Genomic DNA, 17231 nt, shown 5'->3' with positions numbered 1-17231 from the left:
ATGCTTTGAATTAATCAAGTAAAACTTTTGCTTTTTCCATCAATTTCTCATCATCATCATCATCATCATCATCATCATCATCATGCACCTTCATGTATTTCACTGCGAACACATTACATGAACACTGGCACCTCCTGGTGGGCAAAATACAAACTGTCACTGCTTTTTATTGAATCAAACTCTCGCATCAGCTTCTTCCATCTTCTCCTGATTCTTATTCAAAGTCTTGTTCTTGGAGCACGTGACACAAATAAACGGAACAATTTTCACGAAGGAAAACGAGACATTTCATCCTAAATGTCTTATTTTGTCAAATATGAATATACAACTTCCTGCGTCGCTGAGACAATTTAATTAAATCGTTTTCAAGCAACATCTTTGAAATCTGTTGTTTTCTTGACACTAGTTTTTAAATAAAAATCTGTATCTTGGTGAAATTGGATGTTTTCTTTTCCTTCTTTCATGAGAATTAAGTTTTAAAAACTTAACACAATCAACAGTGTTGAACCCGAACAAACTGAAAAGTCAGAGCACTGGTACATATAATAACTTTTGGACTCTCAGAATTTAGAGTCAAACAAGTTGTGTATTATTATAATTATAATAATAATGTGCTGCAGACTGTGACACTTGCTGAGCTCCAGTTTGTGGCTAATGTTTTTCTGTGGAACCAAATGTCTGAGGTTTGACGTCAGAGGCGACAACTCGTCACCAGCTTCGTCGTGTGAACGTCACACTGTGAGATCACGTGTCTGAGCAGCCACGAGCAGAAGAGATGGATTTTAATAACTTCAGATGTGGCTGAGAGTCGTTTATGGTCTTTTATCAGGACGGACTGGCCACATGTCATGTAGTATAATAATAATAATAATAATAATAATAATAATAATAATACCATCTAATATAAATCATGACGTAGAGAGACTGTCGACTCTACGTAAGCATCATCTCTGCCAGGTCCAAGACGGTTTGAACCACTAGGTGGCGTAATGAGCCATGTTCAACCCATTTGTGTAGATTTCATTGTTTTTTATATATTTGGTATAAACGTGAGATTTGAACATGTTTGCTGAACAGTCCCAGTTCACAGCTCAGAGGACATCGAGCTGTTCACGTGCAGTTTCTCTTTAAACGTGTCCACGAGCTCCTGTTTCAGTTTGAGTGGGTGGACAGAGCCGTGCTGCGTTCACGGCCCCTTCACGCTTTACTGCAGCTGGTTCTAAAAAAACTCTAAACACGTGTGTTATCTATTGCTTATGGATTTTTATGAATCTCATTCCAGAGTAAATCTAAGGAAATAAACAACACGTCACTTTTGTACTTTTCAGAATGTGATGCTCTGTGTTGGCTCTGGCACGAAGCTGCACTCTCCGGACGGTCAGTGAACGCCTCGCGGTGCGTTGAGCTGCAGCCTCTCGTTCTGAGTCAGTAAAGTTCAGATGTGAGGAGAAGGAACAACCTCAGGAGACACTGAATCTTCCACAGGTCAGTTCGTGTGTTTTTAAACTGCTTCCATCGTCTGTGTCAGGCTCATGAGAACAAACACACACATCAGATTGCATGTGTGTAACAGTTACACACGTCTGCGTGTGTGTCATGTGTGTGACATCTACTCAGGTTGTGTTGTTTAGTGTGTTGCTTTGTACCTATTGTCAAGTAAATGTACTTAAATACATCAAACAAGTGCTCTTTATACATTTATATTCATTTTATTTTATTACCTGTGTATTTTCCAAGATGATTCAATGTGGGAAGTCATTTAAACTTTAAATACATATACTTCATCAATAATACGTTATTTTAAATTGATCATATGTTCTCTGTGTGTAATCTGCAAAGTGATTAGCAGTTATAGTAGTTTAATAAATATAATGAAGCTCATCCCTCTTAAAATTAATTAAATTAAATGAACAGTTTGTTTGCAGCAATTTTATATTTTATCATTATTTACATGTTGATTGTTAAACCTATTTTAATTAACAATTTAAAACTCAAATAAATATACAATATTTACCTTTCATTTAGAAGTATAAAGTATTACTTAGTATTTGACTAGATGTTCGTAGTAACATGACAAACTTGTGCTATAAGCAGTAATTTAATATTGTAACTGATCCAAAATGAAGCAGATTTTATCTCTACAGGTATTTTATGTTTAATCCATAACTAATAACACATAAATGTAATATTTAAAACTGATCAGGTGTTTTGGTGATGAAATCCTGTGTCTGCAATACAATCAGTGACTGGAGCTCTGAGATAAAGTGTGTAGTAAAATGTGTAGTATTTTAAATTCGGAGGATAACAATACAAAGTACCTCAGAACTACACTGTACTCAGAAGTACAGCTCCTGAGTAAATGTACTTAGTCACATTTCCTCGCGGCAAACTTTGAATTTCGTTTCCCGTGAAATGATCTCGTTTTTTAAGACGAGTTTTTACTAAAAGATGATTCATCAGTGAGAGAGTAAGGGTCACATCACAACCTCGTGTGCACAGAGGAATCACAGTGACTTCCTGGAGACCTTAACTTAAACCTAAACCTAAACTTAAACCTTAACTTAAACCTAAATCTAAACTTAAACCTAACCCTTAACTTAAACCTAAACCTAAACCTTAACTTAAACCTAAACCTTAACTTAAACCTAAACCTAAACCTTAACTTAAACCTAAACCTTAACTTAAACCTAAACCTAAACCTAAACCTAAACCTTAACTTAAACCTTAACTTAACACACCTTTAAATTTAAGGATTTATCTTGTTGTGCAGGAGGAAGACAAGTCCCCGTAATGTGAAGACATTCAGGTCCTCACAACACCAGTAACACCAGTAACACCAGTAACACCAGTGACCACTTCAGGGCCTCTGAGTGTTTGGGCTCTTGTAAAAACCAGCAGCTGTAGTTAAAAGGTTTCTGTCACACACATGGAGCAACTGTCAATAACAACAAAGACTTCCCCCTTCCTCGTCAAACACACACACACACACACACACACACACACACACACACACACCACACACACACAGACAGAGCGTCAGGTGGGCGGCTCCTTTGACTTCTCTCCTGAAAGGTCCCTGAAAGGTCTCGAGCTCTTGACCTTCCCTCCGCTCCGTGTGTGTTTGAGGATGTGTGCACGCGGCCTTTAAGTGTCGACGGGTGGCTGCAGCAAAGAGAATCTGACCCCTGTCACACACACACACACACAGACACACACACAGACACACACACACAAGATCTGACGTTAACTCGTCTCAATTCAAAAATCATCTCTCTAAAAATGAAAACAAATTCAAAGTCTCTCTGTGTTTCAAATTAAATTCAAAATGTCAGGATCAGCAGATTGTTTTCACAATGACCGCTGTGTTGGTCACGGCTAAATCTACTTACATGTATTGTACGGTAACTTTATGAGAAGCAGAGCGGGCTCGGGCGGATTAATCCCATTAGGACGTCACCACGGGCCTGATGCTTTACATTCCATCGGCTCCAAAGCCGCCCGGCGCAGCTCGTTTCCACTCTGCTGTCGTGGCCTAAGCTATAAATATCGTAAAACACTAATTAAACCAGTAAAAAAAAACGTTTCTCTGGCTTTTCCTTCGTATTTGGCGCCATTTTTCAATCTCTGGTTCTCAACGGCTCCACCTGTGAAGCTTCAAAACAAAAAATTAAACTGCCCCAAGACAGGAAGTGTGGTTACTTCGTCGTAACGTTGGCACCGGAAGTTTTACTCCTCCTGCACAATGACAGCAGGGGAGGTGGCAGCAGCTCTGTGCGTTTCACATGTCTGAGTCTCTGGCTGCTTTGAGTGTCTGTGTCTGTGCGAGCTGAAGGATGCTGGTTTTATTTATTGAGGAAAATGTGATATTTATATGAGAAAAAGTGGAAACTTCTCAAAACAATGTGAAAATAAAGGCAGCGGCTTTTCAGATGTGAATATTTGCACGTGTTCATGCTGCACCGGCGCACAGGGGACTAAAGTGATATCAACATTCACATAGTCATACTCACTGTGAGTGCATGATGCATTCATGAGCTGCTTCATCAATATCAAGACTCAGCAAAATTTGTCTGTCATGAGGTTTTGAAAAGTCAGGAATCATCTTTTCTTGCCCTCTGGCCCTTTGCACGTCTCAGTGTGTGTCTGATCACAGGACTCCTCTGACTCAGGGTCAGTGGGAGTTACGGTAAAAAGGAGGTGACGTCCGGCAACCTCTGACAGAGAGCTCTGCGGACTCAGGCTCATGCGCTCGCATATTCCTGATCTGCGTTTAGTATTTCAGCTCTATTAATAGTCACCTCTGAGCCTGCTCTCCAGCAGTGACACACACACACACACACACAGAGAGAGACACACACACACACACACCCACAGGCCTCAAATATCGCATCGACCGTCACCAACACTCTGACATCCAAACTGCTGCAGTCCCGGCAGCACGAGTGTGGGACCACCGTTATTTCCACAGTCGATCTCTGACTTTCAACTGAGGTGCTCAGAGTCTGAGTGACGGCTGCTGGAGGTAATTTAGTTTAACTTCCAGAAGCTGCTTCGTCTCTCTGCTTTGGGGACTTTTGGTGTGAATCGGTTTTCCGTCCTCTCACAGTCAACCTCTCTTCAGTAGATTCTGTGTTTGTGTGTCCAGGGATGTGTAGTTTTTGATTGAGTCGTTTACAAGAGGAGCTGAGGGGAAAAGTTGACAGCGAGTTCTTGTGGTCACGATGTCACAGGTAATGAAACCTCTCTCTCTATCGCTTCCTCTCACAGGTTGTGTCAAGCATCAAGGGTGAAAAAACAGCCTCCTCCTCCTCCTCCTCCTCCTCCTCCTCCTCCTCCTCCTCTGCTGCAGCATCAAAACTAAATCTGAGAAATCTCATCTGCTGACGCCGCTTCGCAAAGAGAGAAAAACACCTGGAGGTTTTCTGTGGATTTTTGGAGGAATCGTGCGCAGACATGTCGCCTTTCCTGCGGATCGGCTTCTCCAGCTTCGAGATCGATGCCGGTCTGGCGTACTACGAGGAGGTGCTGAGCCCGTACTGTGCCGTGTACATGAAGGAGGCCATCGACACAGGTGAGCAGCTGCTCTGGTTATCGACCTGTGCTAGTTCTGTATGTGTGTTCGTTGGTTTTAGTGGTTGCAGCTGCACTTTATCATTGCATTATTTAGTTTTATGAAATTGTCAGAAAGCTGCACAGAACGTCTGTGTAGCCGTGACCTCACAAAGTTACAGAAATCCTGACGGCTCGTTTAAAGTCACAGTTTCTGAATGAGGCTCGTTTGCATTTGTGGTTTTATTCCCACATTATTTCCACCCTGATATTTTCCTGTTGTTGCCTCTCGTCCACATGCAAACGTCCTTTTAAGTCACTGCAACAGAGATTTTTAACAAACGACTTCCAAAGGGTTGATTTTCAAAACCCATAATATCAGTTTACCACACACGTGCACATTGTTGCTTGTGCCTGCAGCAGGAACAACAACAATGGCTGCTACAGACCAGTTTCTCTACATTTCTCTTTAGCACACCACAAGGTCTAATTAGAAGTTAGCATCTAAATTTAGCATCACTGCACCATATTACCGACATTCAGGCGTGTCTGCCTCTTCCGAGAAAACGAGCGTTTGTTTTTGATTCATTGGAGTTCATTGCATCTGGACCTGCTTTATTCTGAAAAGAGACATGGAACCATCACTTTCATCACTTTGTATGAGATGTACAATACCAGACCTTTAAATGTTTCCTTAGAGAATCTGTTATTTTCACTTTAAAAAGCTTAAATATTGTCTTGTTGACGAGGAAAGAACCCAAACGCTGAAAGGAATTAAACACCAGGTAAAGACAGCTCTGTAAATAAGTATTAGTGGATCCATTTTTATATATTAAACCTCCACGTCCTCCATTCTGTGAAGGATCTTCACTGCGGTCGTCGGCTCTCGTCCTGCGTGACTTTGGGAAACGTCCCAGCCTGATAACAGACTGGCAGCGGATATATCTTTGTCCTGCATCTGTCTGCGTTTAACCACTGGTGGTGGATGCGAGTGAGGAACCGTGTCACAGGGAGGAAAGGGGAGGGTCCTGCTGATTCTTTTCCTCTTCTGCGAAACCACAAGTCTGATGTTTCATTTACACTGACTCACTGGATCAGTTTCATTTTGACTTCACGTCAGATGAATATAGATGGAAACACTGGAGACCTTACGTTCAGAAGATGTTCCCCTCGCTGTCAGCACATTGTTCTACATCACACTCAGCTTCAGTGGTTTCAGTGCTGATGACACTTTGCTCACAGGCTGAGTCTGTTAATGAGCTGGTGGTGAGAAAACTCCCATGACGGCTGCAACAGGTATTTTGTCTCACTGCTGCCGAATTCAAATAGAAACTGATGTGACGCATTGATAAACAGCTTCCGTTTGAAATCCTCCACAAATCTACTTTTTCTTTTGCCAGTTTAAACTTTAAGTTCTTCAGTTGTTCCAGCAGAAGGAAGTTATTATCATTTTTAATAACTTCTGCAGTTATAAACCTGGTTTGCTTTGCCTGCAGGTTTTGCACTTTTTCTTTCTGAAACCGTTGAAGTAACGGAGCCACAGCAAATAAAGACCTGCTGCCGTTCACCTGTTAATTCAAAGTTCAGTGAAGCTCGACTCAGTTTATTCAAAGTTTATTAATATTCAACGTATTTAGTGTCCAAAATGTCCCTAATTTCACGAGATCTCGACCCACGTGAGCCACAGACTGAGGAGACATCTGGAATCAACTGGCCTGAAGTGGGTCGAGGGTCAGAAACTGAAGTAAAGTGAGGTCAAGGGAGAGCGAACACAACTCCGTGCACGAGGCCTGGACTCACACGTGCACACCTTCTCTGTAGCTGCTCCTGTAGCTGATTTTATAGCTGTTTCCTATTTGTATTTGTTATGTTAATGAGACAGACCTCCGCCCGTGTTGATGGGAAACAGTTTGACAGCTCGTCACTGCCGTCGCACACTGAGCCATTCTTGGTTCACTTCCACTTTCAGAGTCCTGTTCGAATGAGGCAGAGCAGCTGAGTATTTTGGTTTTCGTGTCGTGTGACTGGAGACGCACAACCAAAAAAAAACACAACAACAAGAAAACTACCAGAACTTGAAGCTCTTAAAGCTGCTCCTGGTTCCAAGTCTCTGCTGAGCTCATGTGATAAAACACCTCAGAGGGTGAAAAGAGGAAAATGTAAATGAGAACGCCCTCACGTCTAAAACGCCCCCCCCGGGTGCTGTTTCAAAGAATAACACAGGAACTGGTTGACACCAAACATGTCACCTCTCAGTCTGCACAACGTCTCAAGGAAACACGGAAACACACACACACACACACACACACACACACACACACACACACACACACACACACACACACACACACACACACACACACACACACACACACACACACACACACACACACACACACACAGATGTAGCTCATGTGTTTGAGGGGTAAATATTTTCCTCTCCGGGCGATTTAATCAGCGCAGATGGCAGCTGGCGAGGCCGGCGGTCGGACAGGCGACGAGCCGGTGATGGAGAAGGCCGCAGATCACTTTGCGAGTTACAAAGCTTAGTGGGCTTTTATTGTTGAAGGACGGTTATGTAAGTGGATATACAGGATGTCGGTGCAGAGGGGGAAAAAAATGAGCAGATGTCAATTATGAAGGCCGGGGGATGAAAATCTGTCCGGGGTCAGCGTCACGTACGGGTCAGATGGTCCCGGTGGTCAAACCTTCACATATCTAATAATCCACAAATGAAGTGTTCCACCAGGGAGAGTCAGATGTTAGAGCTGATGATGGCAGCTAAAGGCTGTAAAAGGGGATCTGATCCTCACGGTGATACAGACTAACCCCTGGTGTCGGTTTTCATCGCCGGCAGGAAGTCGTCTCGGGATTGAGATGTTCTACATGTTTGTTATTGGAAATACCAACAAGCCCATTTGTTCATATTGATGATGTGAATCTTTAAAACACGACTGTGACAACCGTGAAGTTATGAATAGGTCAGGAGGTACAGCGGGTCATCCATTAACTATAAGGTCGGCGGTTCAATCCCCTTTTCATCCCTAAATTGCCCCCACTCAGCGTACGGTGGCGCTGTGTGAATGAGACGTTCTCTCTTTTACAGAGAAAGGTCAAGTGTACAAGCAGAAGAAGCCGACCATGTACCCGCCGTGGAACACCACGTTCGATGCCCACATCCACCGGGGCCGCATCATGCACGTGATGGTGAAGGACCGGACGGCCGAGCTGAAGTCTGAGGCCACGGTGGCTTTGGACACGCTGGCAACGCGGTGCAAGAAGGAGAACGGCAAGCTGGAGATCTGGGTGAGTGTGTGTGTGTCTGTCTGTGTCAGTCTGTCTGTCTGGCTGTCTGTGTCTGGCTGTCTGTGTCTGGCTGTCTGTGTCTGGCTGTCTGTGTCTGGCTGTCTGTGTCTGTCTGTCTGTGTCTGGCTGTCTGTGTCAGTCTGTCTGTGTCAGTCTGTCTGTGTCTGATCTGTCTGTCTGTCTGTGTCTGTCTGTCTGTGTCTGTCTGTCTGTGTCAGTCTGTCTGTGTCTGTCTGTCTGTGTCAGTCTGTCTGTGTCTGTCTGTCTGTGTCTGCTCTGCCAAACTGTGACGAGCATCATCAGCCTGAACCACAAACTTCCCCTTTCATTTGATTCTCTGTCTTTTTCCAAGTTGTAACGTTTGTTTCACAGTTTGTGTTTCTCTTGGTTTCAGTTGGAGCTGAAGCCTCAAGGTCGCCTGCTCATGGAGGCCAAATATACCTGGAGAAAAGTGGTGAGTGGTTCAACCTCCACCCGCTGCAGAGCGAGACTCCACAGATACTAATAGAACAGCCGAAACTACCATCAAAAGAAATCAGTGGCCAGGCTAAATGTGTGAAACCGAAAGTGGAAATGAAAGATAGTTTTCTTTATAGGATGTGAAATTACAAGGTCAGACAGGCGTCTTAAGAAAAGGACAGTTTGTCGTATTTTTAACGCTCAGTGATCTTTGTGCTTTGTCTTCTCAGAATCTACTTCTCAGCTTTGTATTATATTTTTTAATTACTCAAAACAAATTGTTTCTGCTTACAAAAACATGAAAATGCACAATTTCCACATGCAGCACAAAGTCAAGCATTTCAAGCTTAAAATCTTAATTTCCCACATTTTATTCTTTAAATACTTTAATTTGACCGAACTGCAATTTTTGAGAGAATATTTTAAAGGTAGTTTTGGTTTAAATATTGTCAAAATAAAAGTCAAAGTGATGAGAAAGGCGGAAAACACATCCACCTGTGTCCTGTGTCTTTAATCCTCTCGGCCTAATTACATTTTCTCAAACTAAAAAAAAAGTGTGGACCCTCTGCTCTGCTCGGAGGGTTTAGTGGTTTGTGTTGGATCCTCTTCTCTGGTGCTTTCCCGTCATTAACACGACGCCGAGGCCTGAGGAGAGACCGACCAGGAAGAATCCATCTCACGTTTCTATATTTAGACCCAGCCAATAGGAAATCCCCTTTCAGGACGACAGGTGGCAGAGCGACTGACTTGATGTCAACACAAACACACACAGCTTCTGTCTAAACACAAATCCCATTTTCGGCCTTTCCTTGAATGATCTCTGTGTTCCAGACGCCGCGGGTCAGACGGAGGGAGACCCCGAGTCGGAGCCGGAGAGAGACGGCTTGTTCGCCCTCCATCAGCGGCGCGGTGCCATCAAACAGGCCAAAGTCCACGTGGTCAAATGCCACGAGTTCAGCGCCACGTTCTTCCCTCAACCGACCTTCTGCTCCGTCTGCAAAGAGTTTGTTTGGTACGCGACAGACTGACAGATGTCATTCAAAACAAATATGTATCACAGAATTTCTCCCTCTAATCAGTTTGTCTGCACCGCAGGGGTCTGAACAAACAGGGTTACCAGTGCAGACGTAAGTGTCAGGAGGAATTCTAACGATTTGCTTTTAGTCCTCCTCCACGTGTCTGACCCGCTCGTCTCTCGTGTCTTTCAGAGTGCAACGCAGCGATCCACAAAAAGTGCATCGACAAAATTATCGCCAAATGTACGGGTTCCGCCAAACAGCAAAGAAACGATGGTGAGTGTCCGAGTCTCCGAGCAGCAGCATATACAGGTGGTGTAATAACTCTTCGTAACCTCGTGGTTATGAAGCTGGAGTCACCTCAGACAGATTATCACACCAGAGCCATTGTCCCCAAGTCATGGGCCACGTCCTTCAGAGGACTTGATCTACCTGTGAGACGCCAGAAGCCAAACGGAAACGAGATGGTTTGGTCTCTCAGGACAAACAATCCCAGGATGCATTGCTCTTCATCCAAGTCCAATGCTCACACCTTTAAAATTTAAGTCTCAGGCCTAAACTGAACCCAACACTTCCTCATGTGTTGTACTAGACATTAGAAACAACAACCTGCCACCTGCTGTTTGGATAAACCATGTGTTTCTATCCCAACGTCAGAGATCAGCCGTGTGACGTTGTGTCTCTTTGCAGATCCACAAGGAGCGATTCAAGATCGACATGCCGCACAGGTTCAGAGTCCACAACTACAAAAGTCCCACCTTCTGCCAACACTGCGGGACTCTGCTGTGGGGACTCGCCCGGCAGGGGCTCAAATGTGAGGGTGAGAGGCGGGAGTTTTATGATTTCTGCAGATTTGTGCATCGTGTTGATCTCAGATACTGGACTCGTGTCTTGTTGAGTGAAGTTTAGGGCTTTGCTTTGTGAGGAGGAGCCTGAAAGAAAGTGTTTCCCTGCTGCAGTGAGGGAAATGTGAACATGCAACACATTATTATTCTCTGGTTACGATATATTGTTTTATTCCCCTTATTCTAAACTAGAGGATCATATCTCATGTATTTGATTCAACTCCTCTTCACGTCTATGAGCAAAGCAGATTATAAAACACTATAAAACACTGTTATTTTTGTTATAGTTTAAGTTAATGTCATTGTTTCTTCTTCTGGTGCAGAGTGCAGCATGAACGTTCACCACAAGTGTCAGTCGAAGGTCGCCAACCTCTGCGGCGTCAACCAGAAGCTGATGGCTGAAGCTCTGGCGAACATCGAGAGCATTCAGCAGGTCGGACGCACACATAAGCTTTGTTGTCATCTTTGGTGTCGCAGAGGTTCAGTTAATAATAATATAAAAAACCTTGGGAAAGATATGATGTGATCGACATGTTGGATCACGTTTGTTTTACCTTTGACCTTCAGGCCCGAAGCACCAAAGACGGTGAGATCATTGGTCGAGAAGGTCCAGTAGGCGTCGACCAGGCAGGAGTTGTCCGAGCTCCGTCGGGGTTAATTATGGAATTACCGGCCAAAGCTACTCCTGCGAACAAAGGTAAACAAGCTGTGACATCTTCCTCTTCATCACACACGTTCATTTCCTCTTTATTTCTTCACCAACGTGCACTTCTGTGTTTTCTGACCTTCTCCCCTCTGGCAGACCTGCAGGGCATCTCATGGGACGGGCCCACAGACGACAGCGGGTCGGGCGCCGAGGCCTCGAGAGAGGAGGAGCCGCTGTACGCCGTCCCGAGGAAGGACCACCACCCCAAGTTCACCGTGGAAGACTTCGTCCTGCACAAGATGCTCGGGAAGGGCAGCTTCGGAAAGGTACCGGAACTCATCCGATTCCCAGGAGAGGAACGAGAGCTCAGGACAACAAAACTGAACCATGTTGTTTATGTCTTGAAGCTTTAAGACTATTTCTAATGGTCACAAGAAATAATACGCAAACTGATCACAGCCAGTTTCCATAGAAAACCACAGATTGTTGCTTTGGGCCTTAAACGTGCAACAAGCAAACAAACTGTCCAACAGCATTTTCCTGAAGCTCTCGTTGTGTTCAAGGTGTTTTTGGCCGAGCTGAAGAAGAGTGGGCAGTTTTTCGCGGTCAAGGCTCTGAAGAAGGACGTGGTCCTGATGGACGACGACGTGGAGTGCACGATGGTGGAGAGGAGGGTTCTGTCTTTAGCCTGGGAAAACCCCTTCCTCACGCACCTTTACTGCACCTTCCAGACCAAGGTAACGACCACGCACGAGGACACGAGGGACCAGGGGACGTTCTCTCCACAGCTCTGATGTTTCCTACGTTCTCGTTCTCAGGAGAACCTGTTCTTCGTGATGGAGTATCTGAACGGAGGAGATCTGATGTTCCACATCCAGAGCGTCCGCAAGTTTGACCAGCACAGAGCCACGTATGTGAAAAACTTCCAGGATTAACTAAGTACATGAAACTTAAGATGCATGAATGTAGATTAAACAACCACTTGATGTTTTCTGTGTTTGTCTGTGCAGCTTCTACGCAGCCGAGATCATCTGTGGGCTCCAGTTCCTTCACTCGAAGGGAATCATCTACAGGTAGAGTCTCAGTTGGAGCCCGGAGAAAACATTTGAAAACAGTGACACACAGTTCTCTGACTTCCTGCCTCGCTGCGTCCTCAGAGACCTGAAGCTGGACAACGTGCTGCTGGACTCCGAGGGTCATATAAAGATCGCAGACTTCGGCATGTGTAAGGAGAACATGCAGGACGACCTGAGGACCTCCACCTTCTGTGGGACGCCCGACTACATCGCCCCTGAGGTGACGACACTTCATTCATACTCCACCGTAGACTGTAGTCAGAAAAACAAGTCACCACTTCACATGACTCTACAATCAGCTGTAAGGGAACTGGTCAGATCTTTTCTCTGTGTGTGTATCAGATCCTGTTGGGGCAGAAGTACAACAGCGCAGTGGACTGGTGGTCGTTCGGCGTGCTGCTCTACGAGATGCTCATCGGTCACTCTCCGTTCCACGGCCGCGACGAGGAGGAGCTGTTCCAGTCCATCCGCACGGACAACCCTGTTTATCCCTGCTGCCTCCCCAAAGACGCCAAGGACATTCTAGTCAAGGTCAGAGAGCGTGTGTGTGTGTGTGGTGTGTGTGTGTGTGTGTGTGTGTGTGTGTGTGTGTGTGTGTGTGTGTGTGTCGGCTGTGTGTGTGTGTGTGTGTCGGCTGTGTGTGTGTGTGTGTGTGTGTGTGTGTCGGCTGTATGATTCTCGGTATCAGGGGGAATTAATTATTCCCTTGAAACAGTAATTCTGTGATTCAGGTTTTGAGTCAGTGAAAAGCTGTTTGAATAACGTTCACCTGGAAATGTCTCTGTCTCAAAATTACAATGAGGTTTTAGTTTGTTTTTTAAGTTCATTAAGAAATTACTAAATTAATATATAACTGTATACTTATATAATAATAATAATACATACTGTACGTACGCACACAGACAGATCTGCAAATGAAATCAGTGAAATCTGAAATTAGCAGCTTAAGCAAGTAGAAAGAAAATTAATCCGCCATTATTTTTGATAATCAGTTAAGTGACATAACAGTGACAGAAATATAAAGATTATCTTTGTTAGTTTATTAAATATATTTTTGCTTATTTGGGAAAAGGAATTTAATAAAAGCTTTGGGCTGTGGGATATTTTAATGTGTGTTTGTAATTTTATAAATTAAATGATCAATCAAACATTTGAATAAGTAATCGACATTATCAAGAATGAAAGAAGTCGGTACTTTAACTATATAACAGCTCTAATTTACATTATTCAACAGAATCTGAAACCTGTACTGATTTGATTCAGATCTTTTATCATCATTCAACATTTAGTATTAAAGAGTAAGAGCACAGTGAAGTGTAACTCCAGCTGTTTGTGCTGCAGCTGTTTGTCAGAGAACCTGAGGAGCGGCTCGGGGTGAAGGGAAACATCAGGCAACACGCTTTCTTCCAGAGCACCGACTGGAACGCCCTGGAGCAACGGCAGGTGGTGCCGCCCTTCAGGCCAACCATAGTAAGTTCAGCAGGGTACAAGACCAATCCATGTGTAATAGATGTGTTGGAGGTATTTTAAATAAATTAGAGCTCGACTAAAATGCCGATGGAGATGTTTAATAAATATGTTCTTCTTCACAGTCGTCTCCCAGCGACTGCAGCAACTTTGACAAAGAGTTCATCAACGAGAAGCCGCGGCTGTCGTGCGCCGACCGGACTCTCATCAACAGCGTGGACCAGACGATGTTCAAGAACTTCTCCTTCGTCAACCCGGGGATCAATCGCATGGCAGCGCGCTGACCTCTGACCTCTGACCTCCACACCACCAACAACCTACTACCTACAAACCAGCCGCTCAGTCACGACCAGCACTTCACTGCAACTACAACTAAACTTCAGACGCCGAATGTCCCAGAGCTCGACTGTATCCACGAACATGACTGTGATGAGGAGCATTACCGGGGGGGGGGGGGGGGGGGGTTACAAACACAACTGTGACGGGATATTTGATGCGAAGAAGACAAACAGACTCTTTACACCGAAATCTAAAAAAATCCACCTTTAGAAAACCTCACGTGTGATTCATCAAATCCACGAAGGAATCGTTTAGAACTCGATCATTTCAGTTACCTTTGAGTTTTAAAAGAATAAAATGAATTACCTGACGAATCCCCAGTTTGAACCTGAACTCACCTTCGAGCTGTTTATCCATAGAAAACGTGTTTGTAATAAACTCGTGGTGCCTCGTAATAATTTATGAATTTCACTTTGTCAAGAAAAGTGGTCTTGAAGGTTGAACGAAGGTACTTAGATCCCGAGATACTGCAGTTCTGACTCATGTACAATAAAATGTGTGTTGTGTTTTTTGGACGACACTTTGGTTGATGTGTAGTTAACCGTTTGTTTCTGAAATATTAGAAAAAATACTCTAATTGCATAGAAATATCTTCTAAATAATACTAAAATAACAGTACTTTATGTATATAAATCATTAATTGAATATGAAAAAAGCCCCAAACTCCCAATCAGGAACATATATCTATCATGTAAAATAAATATATCCTGCAATGGTCGCACCACATGATATTTTCTAGTTCAGTCAAAATTACAGCCACAGAATTGGCCGCCTAAAGAAAACAAACGATGGTCAGCACAAAGGTCACTATGACATTTTATAACCAAACTATATATTTTTAGAAATAACTAAAAGGTCATACCACATGATGTCTAAATGTGGCAACTACGTACCAGCTGTGAAAGAGGTTATTTTTTTTCCTTGGCAAAATGGTTTTTGGTGATGCAACTTCCTGTCTTTGAATGGATTTCAACATCAAAGTCCCAAACTGGTCCTTTCTTGATGCTCGCACCACACGATATTATAAAAACTTTAAAAAACAGAAACATTGAAATAACTAATGGTTTGTGGAAATTTAAAGTGTGTCCATATACGGAAGTAATCCACAATAATATGGTATTTCTTTATGTATTTAAACAGAAGAAAATGCAGTCGGGACAGAAAATATAGGCGTTCACGTCCCAATGACCCTTTAAATACGTCATATAAGCCAATTTATTTTGATTTCAAGTTGGACTATACAGTGGAATTTAAATATAGAGGATGTGACAGCTCCTTTTAGGTGAAGCTAACACATCTAGAACGCCCCCTAGTGGCTGGCTGCAGTATAGATCATATAAACCCTCCTCCTACATGTTAGGAGTCAAATAATTAGTTACTTGATGCTAAAATAAACTGGGTGAGACGACTTTATTGACTCACGATTGGTCGACGTGCTCGTCTCGGTGGGACGTCGACACCCCGACTCCACAGACTCTGACCTCCAAATGACGTCCGAGATGATTTGGCTTCATTTTTGTGCAGCGGGAGCAAGTGGAGACGCGTCGTCCATCTTTATTTAGTCTACGGACAGAACACGGCGCCTGCAGGACATGTCTCTAACCACTGAAAACTGCTTCATATTTAACTGCACGCAACAGGAAAACTGAGTCATTTCTCTTTCTCAAGTATTTGTGACTCATGACGTGACACCTCTTCTTTAGTAATGAAGCAGAATTTGGTGTAATTCCCGTTGAAACACGTCTTCACCCTCACGTCACTCTGCATCACATGGTCTTCAAATTATAAATAAAAGGGCAGTTTTACCCAAACCACAGGACGCAGCCGTAACAAGATATAAAATAAGACTGAACTTAAAACAAAACTTTGTATCTGTGGTTGTGATCATTTTGAGGATTAATCCACCAAACCTCCATTTTAACCTCAAATTTCCCAAGCAGTTTAATTTCTCCAGCCGATACCATGACATGACACAAAGGACCACACTGGGATTTTTCCATCTCCTAACATTTATTTGCATTTCCTCCAGTGGACTCCACTTAGAGCCCCGGTGACGAGCAGCAGCTCGGTGCCAAGTTTCCAAGTAAGACGCTTATTTGCACAAATAAGTAAGACGTGATATCAGTACTTTTTTTCTGCCTCTGCATTATAAAGCACCACATTCAGTTACTGCATATTTACAACAACACTTAAATACAGTTATGATCCTGAATGAAAAACCTCGTCTTGTGTGTAGATTGTGTGAAGTGTCATTCAGCAGGATTACACAAAGGACAATGGAACCGATGTCCATGAGATTTTTGTTTCATTTGGTGTTGCTCCGAAATCAGCGAGATCGTGAATAATTCATGGATCTCAATGAAACCAGACATTTTTATGGGTTGATATTTACGAGTGTGTGAAATTTGGTGCAGATCCAATTAAAATCTGCATCCTAGTGAACTTAAATGTGTTTTCATAGGACGGAGACTGTTGGGCCTTGGTGGAGGTAGCTGCTCTAAATGAGTGACATTCTAAAATTGACATTTACATTCCTCGTGTTCAACGGTGGAGACACGGACGAGGAAAAGAAACAAAGTTAAGGTGCTTCAGGACCAAAACGACTTTATTGATCGGGCTTTGATTCTTAACTTAAAATAAACTTGTGGAGTTAATTCTTTAAATACTTGGCATAGAACCGGATGGCTTTTGTGTTCCTCGCACAGGAAGAAAGGTTGTGTTGATAAATATGCGAGTCCAGAGAGAATCCACATCCTGGATCACGCTGCTGTCGAGCAGATGCTGACGTCCGGAGCGAATCCAGGAACTTTGTCGAGTCAATAGAACATTTTACTTTCATATCTTATTTGTGATGAATAGATTACGGTTTGAGAAGAAGCTGCATAGGCCCCAGTAAAGAGTCTGATACTGGGACAGTGCGTCTCCTCTGCTTTACAGAACTATTTTTTATAATATTCGTCTGAAATGGCTTGTGAGTTTCAGGATGAACCCTTTTGTCTTTTGTGACCCTCGGACTTCCCACCGCAGG

General features: G+C 43.5%; 1 protein-coding gene and 1 long non-coding RNA gene across 2 annotated transcripts in view; one reads left to right on the top strand and one right to left on the bottom strand.

The window, feature by feature from the left end:
* Window positions 1–17112, bottom strand: part of LOC117757163 — a 20031-nt gene extending 2919 nt beyond the window's left edge. The window contains exons 1-2 of the long non-coding RNA XR_004613043.1: window positions 16990–17112; window positions 15807–15808 (exon numbers count right to left, since the gene is read on the bottom strand). This is a non-coding gene — a long non-coding RNA (uncharacterized LOC117757163). The remainder of the gene's footprint in view (window positions 1–15806; window positions 15809–16989) is intronic.
* Window positions 4443–14713, top strand: prkcq (protein kinase C, theta). Its single transcript, XM_034578008.1, is given in 18 exon segments — window positions 4443–5071; window positions 8156–8355; window positions 8750–8816; window positions 9646–9826; window positions 9910–9941; window positions 10023–10086; window positions 10088–10106; window positions 10521–10650; window positions 10999–11108; window positions 11243–11372; window positions 11478–11647; window positions 11885–12058; window positions 12140–12231; window positions 12332–12394; window positions 12479–12617; window positions 12740–12928; window positions 13739–13867; window positions 13990–14713. Coding segments are annotated over 18 exon segments (2166 nt in total). The 5' UTR covers window positions 4443–4953; the 3' UTR covers window positions 14149–14713.
* Window positions 17113–17231: the final 119 nt, after the last annotated feature.

This window comes from Hippoglossus hippoglossus, chromosome 23, assembly GCF_009819705.1.
Source record: "Hippoglossus hippoglossus isolate fHipHip1 chromosome 23, fHipHip1.pri, whole genome shotgun sequence".
Classification (NCBI taxonomy): domain Eukaryota; kingdom Metazoa; phylum Chordata; class Actinopteri; order Pleuronectiformes; family Pleuronectidae; genus Hippoglossus; species Hippoglossus hippoglossus.
This window is presented reverse-complemented; position numbering and strand designations above follow the sequence as displayed.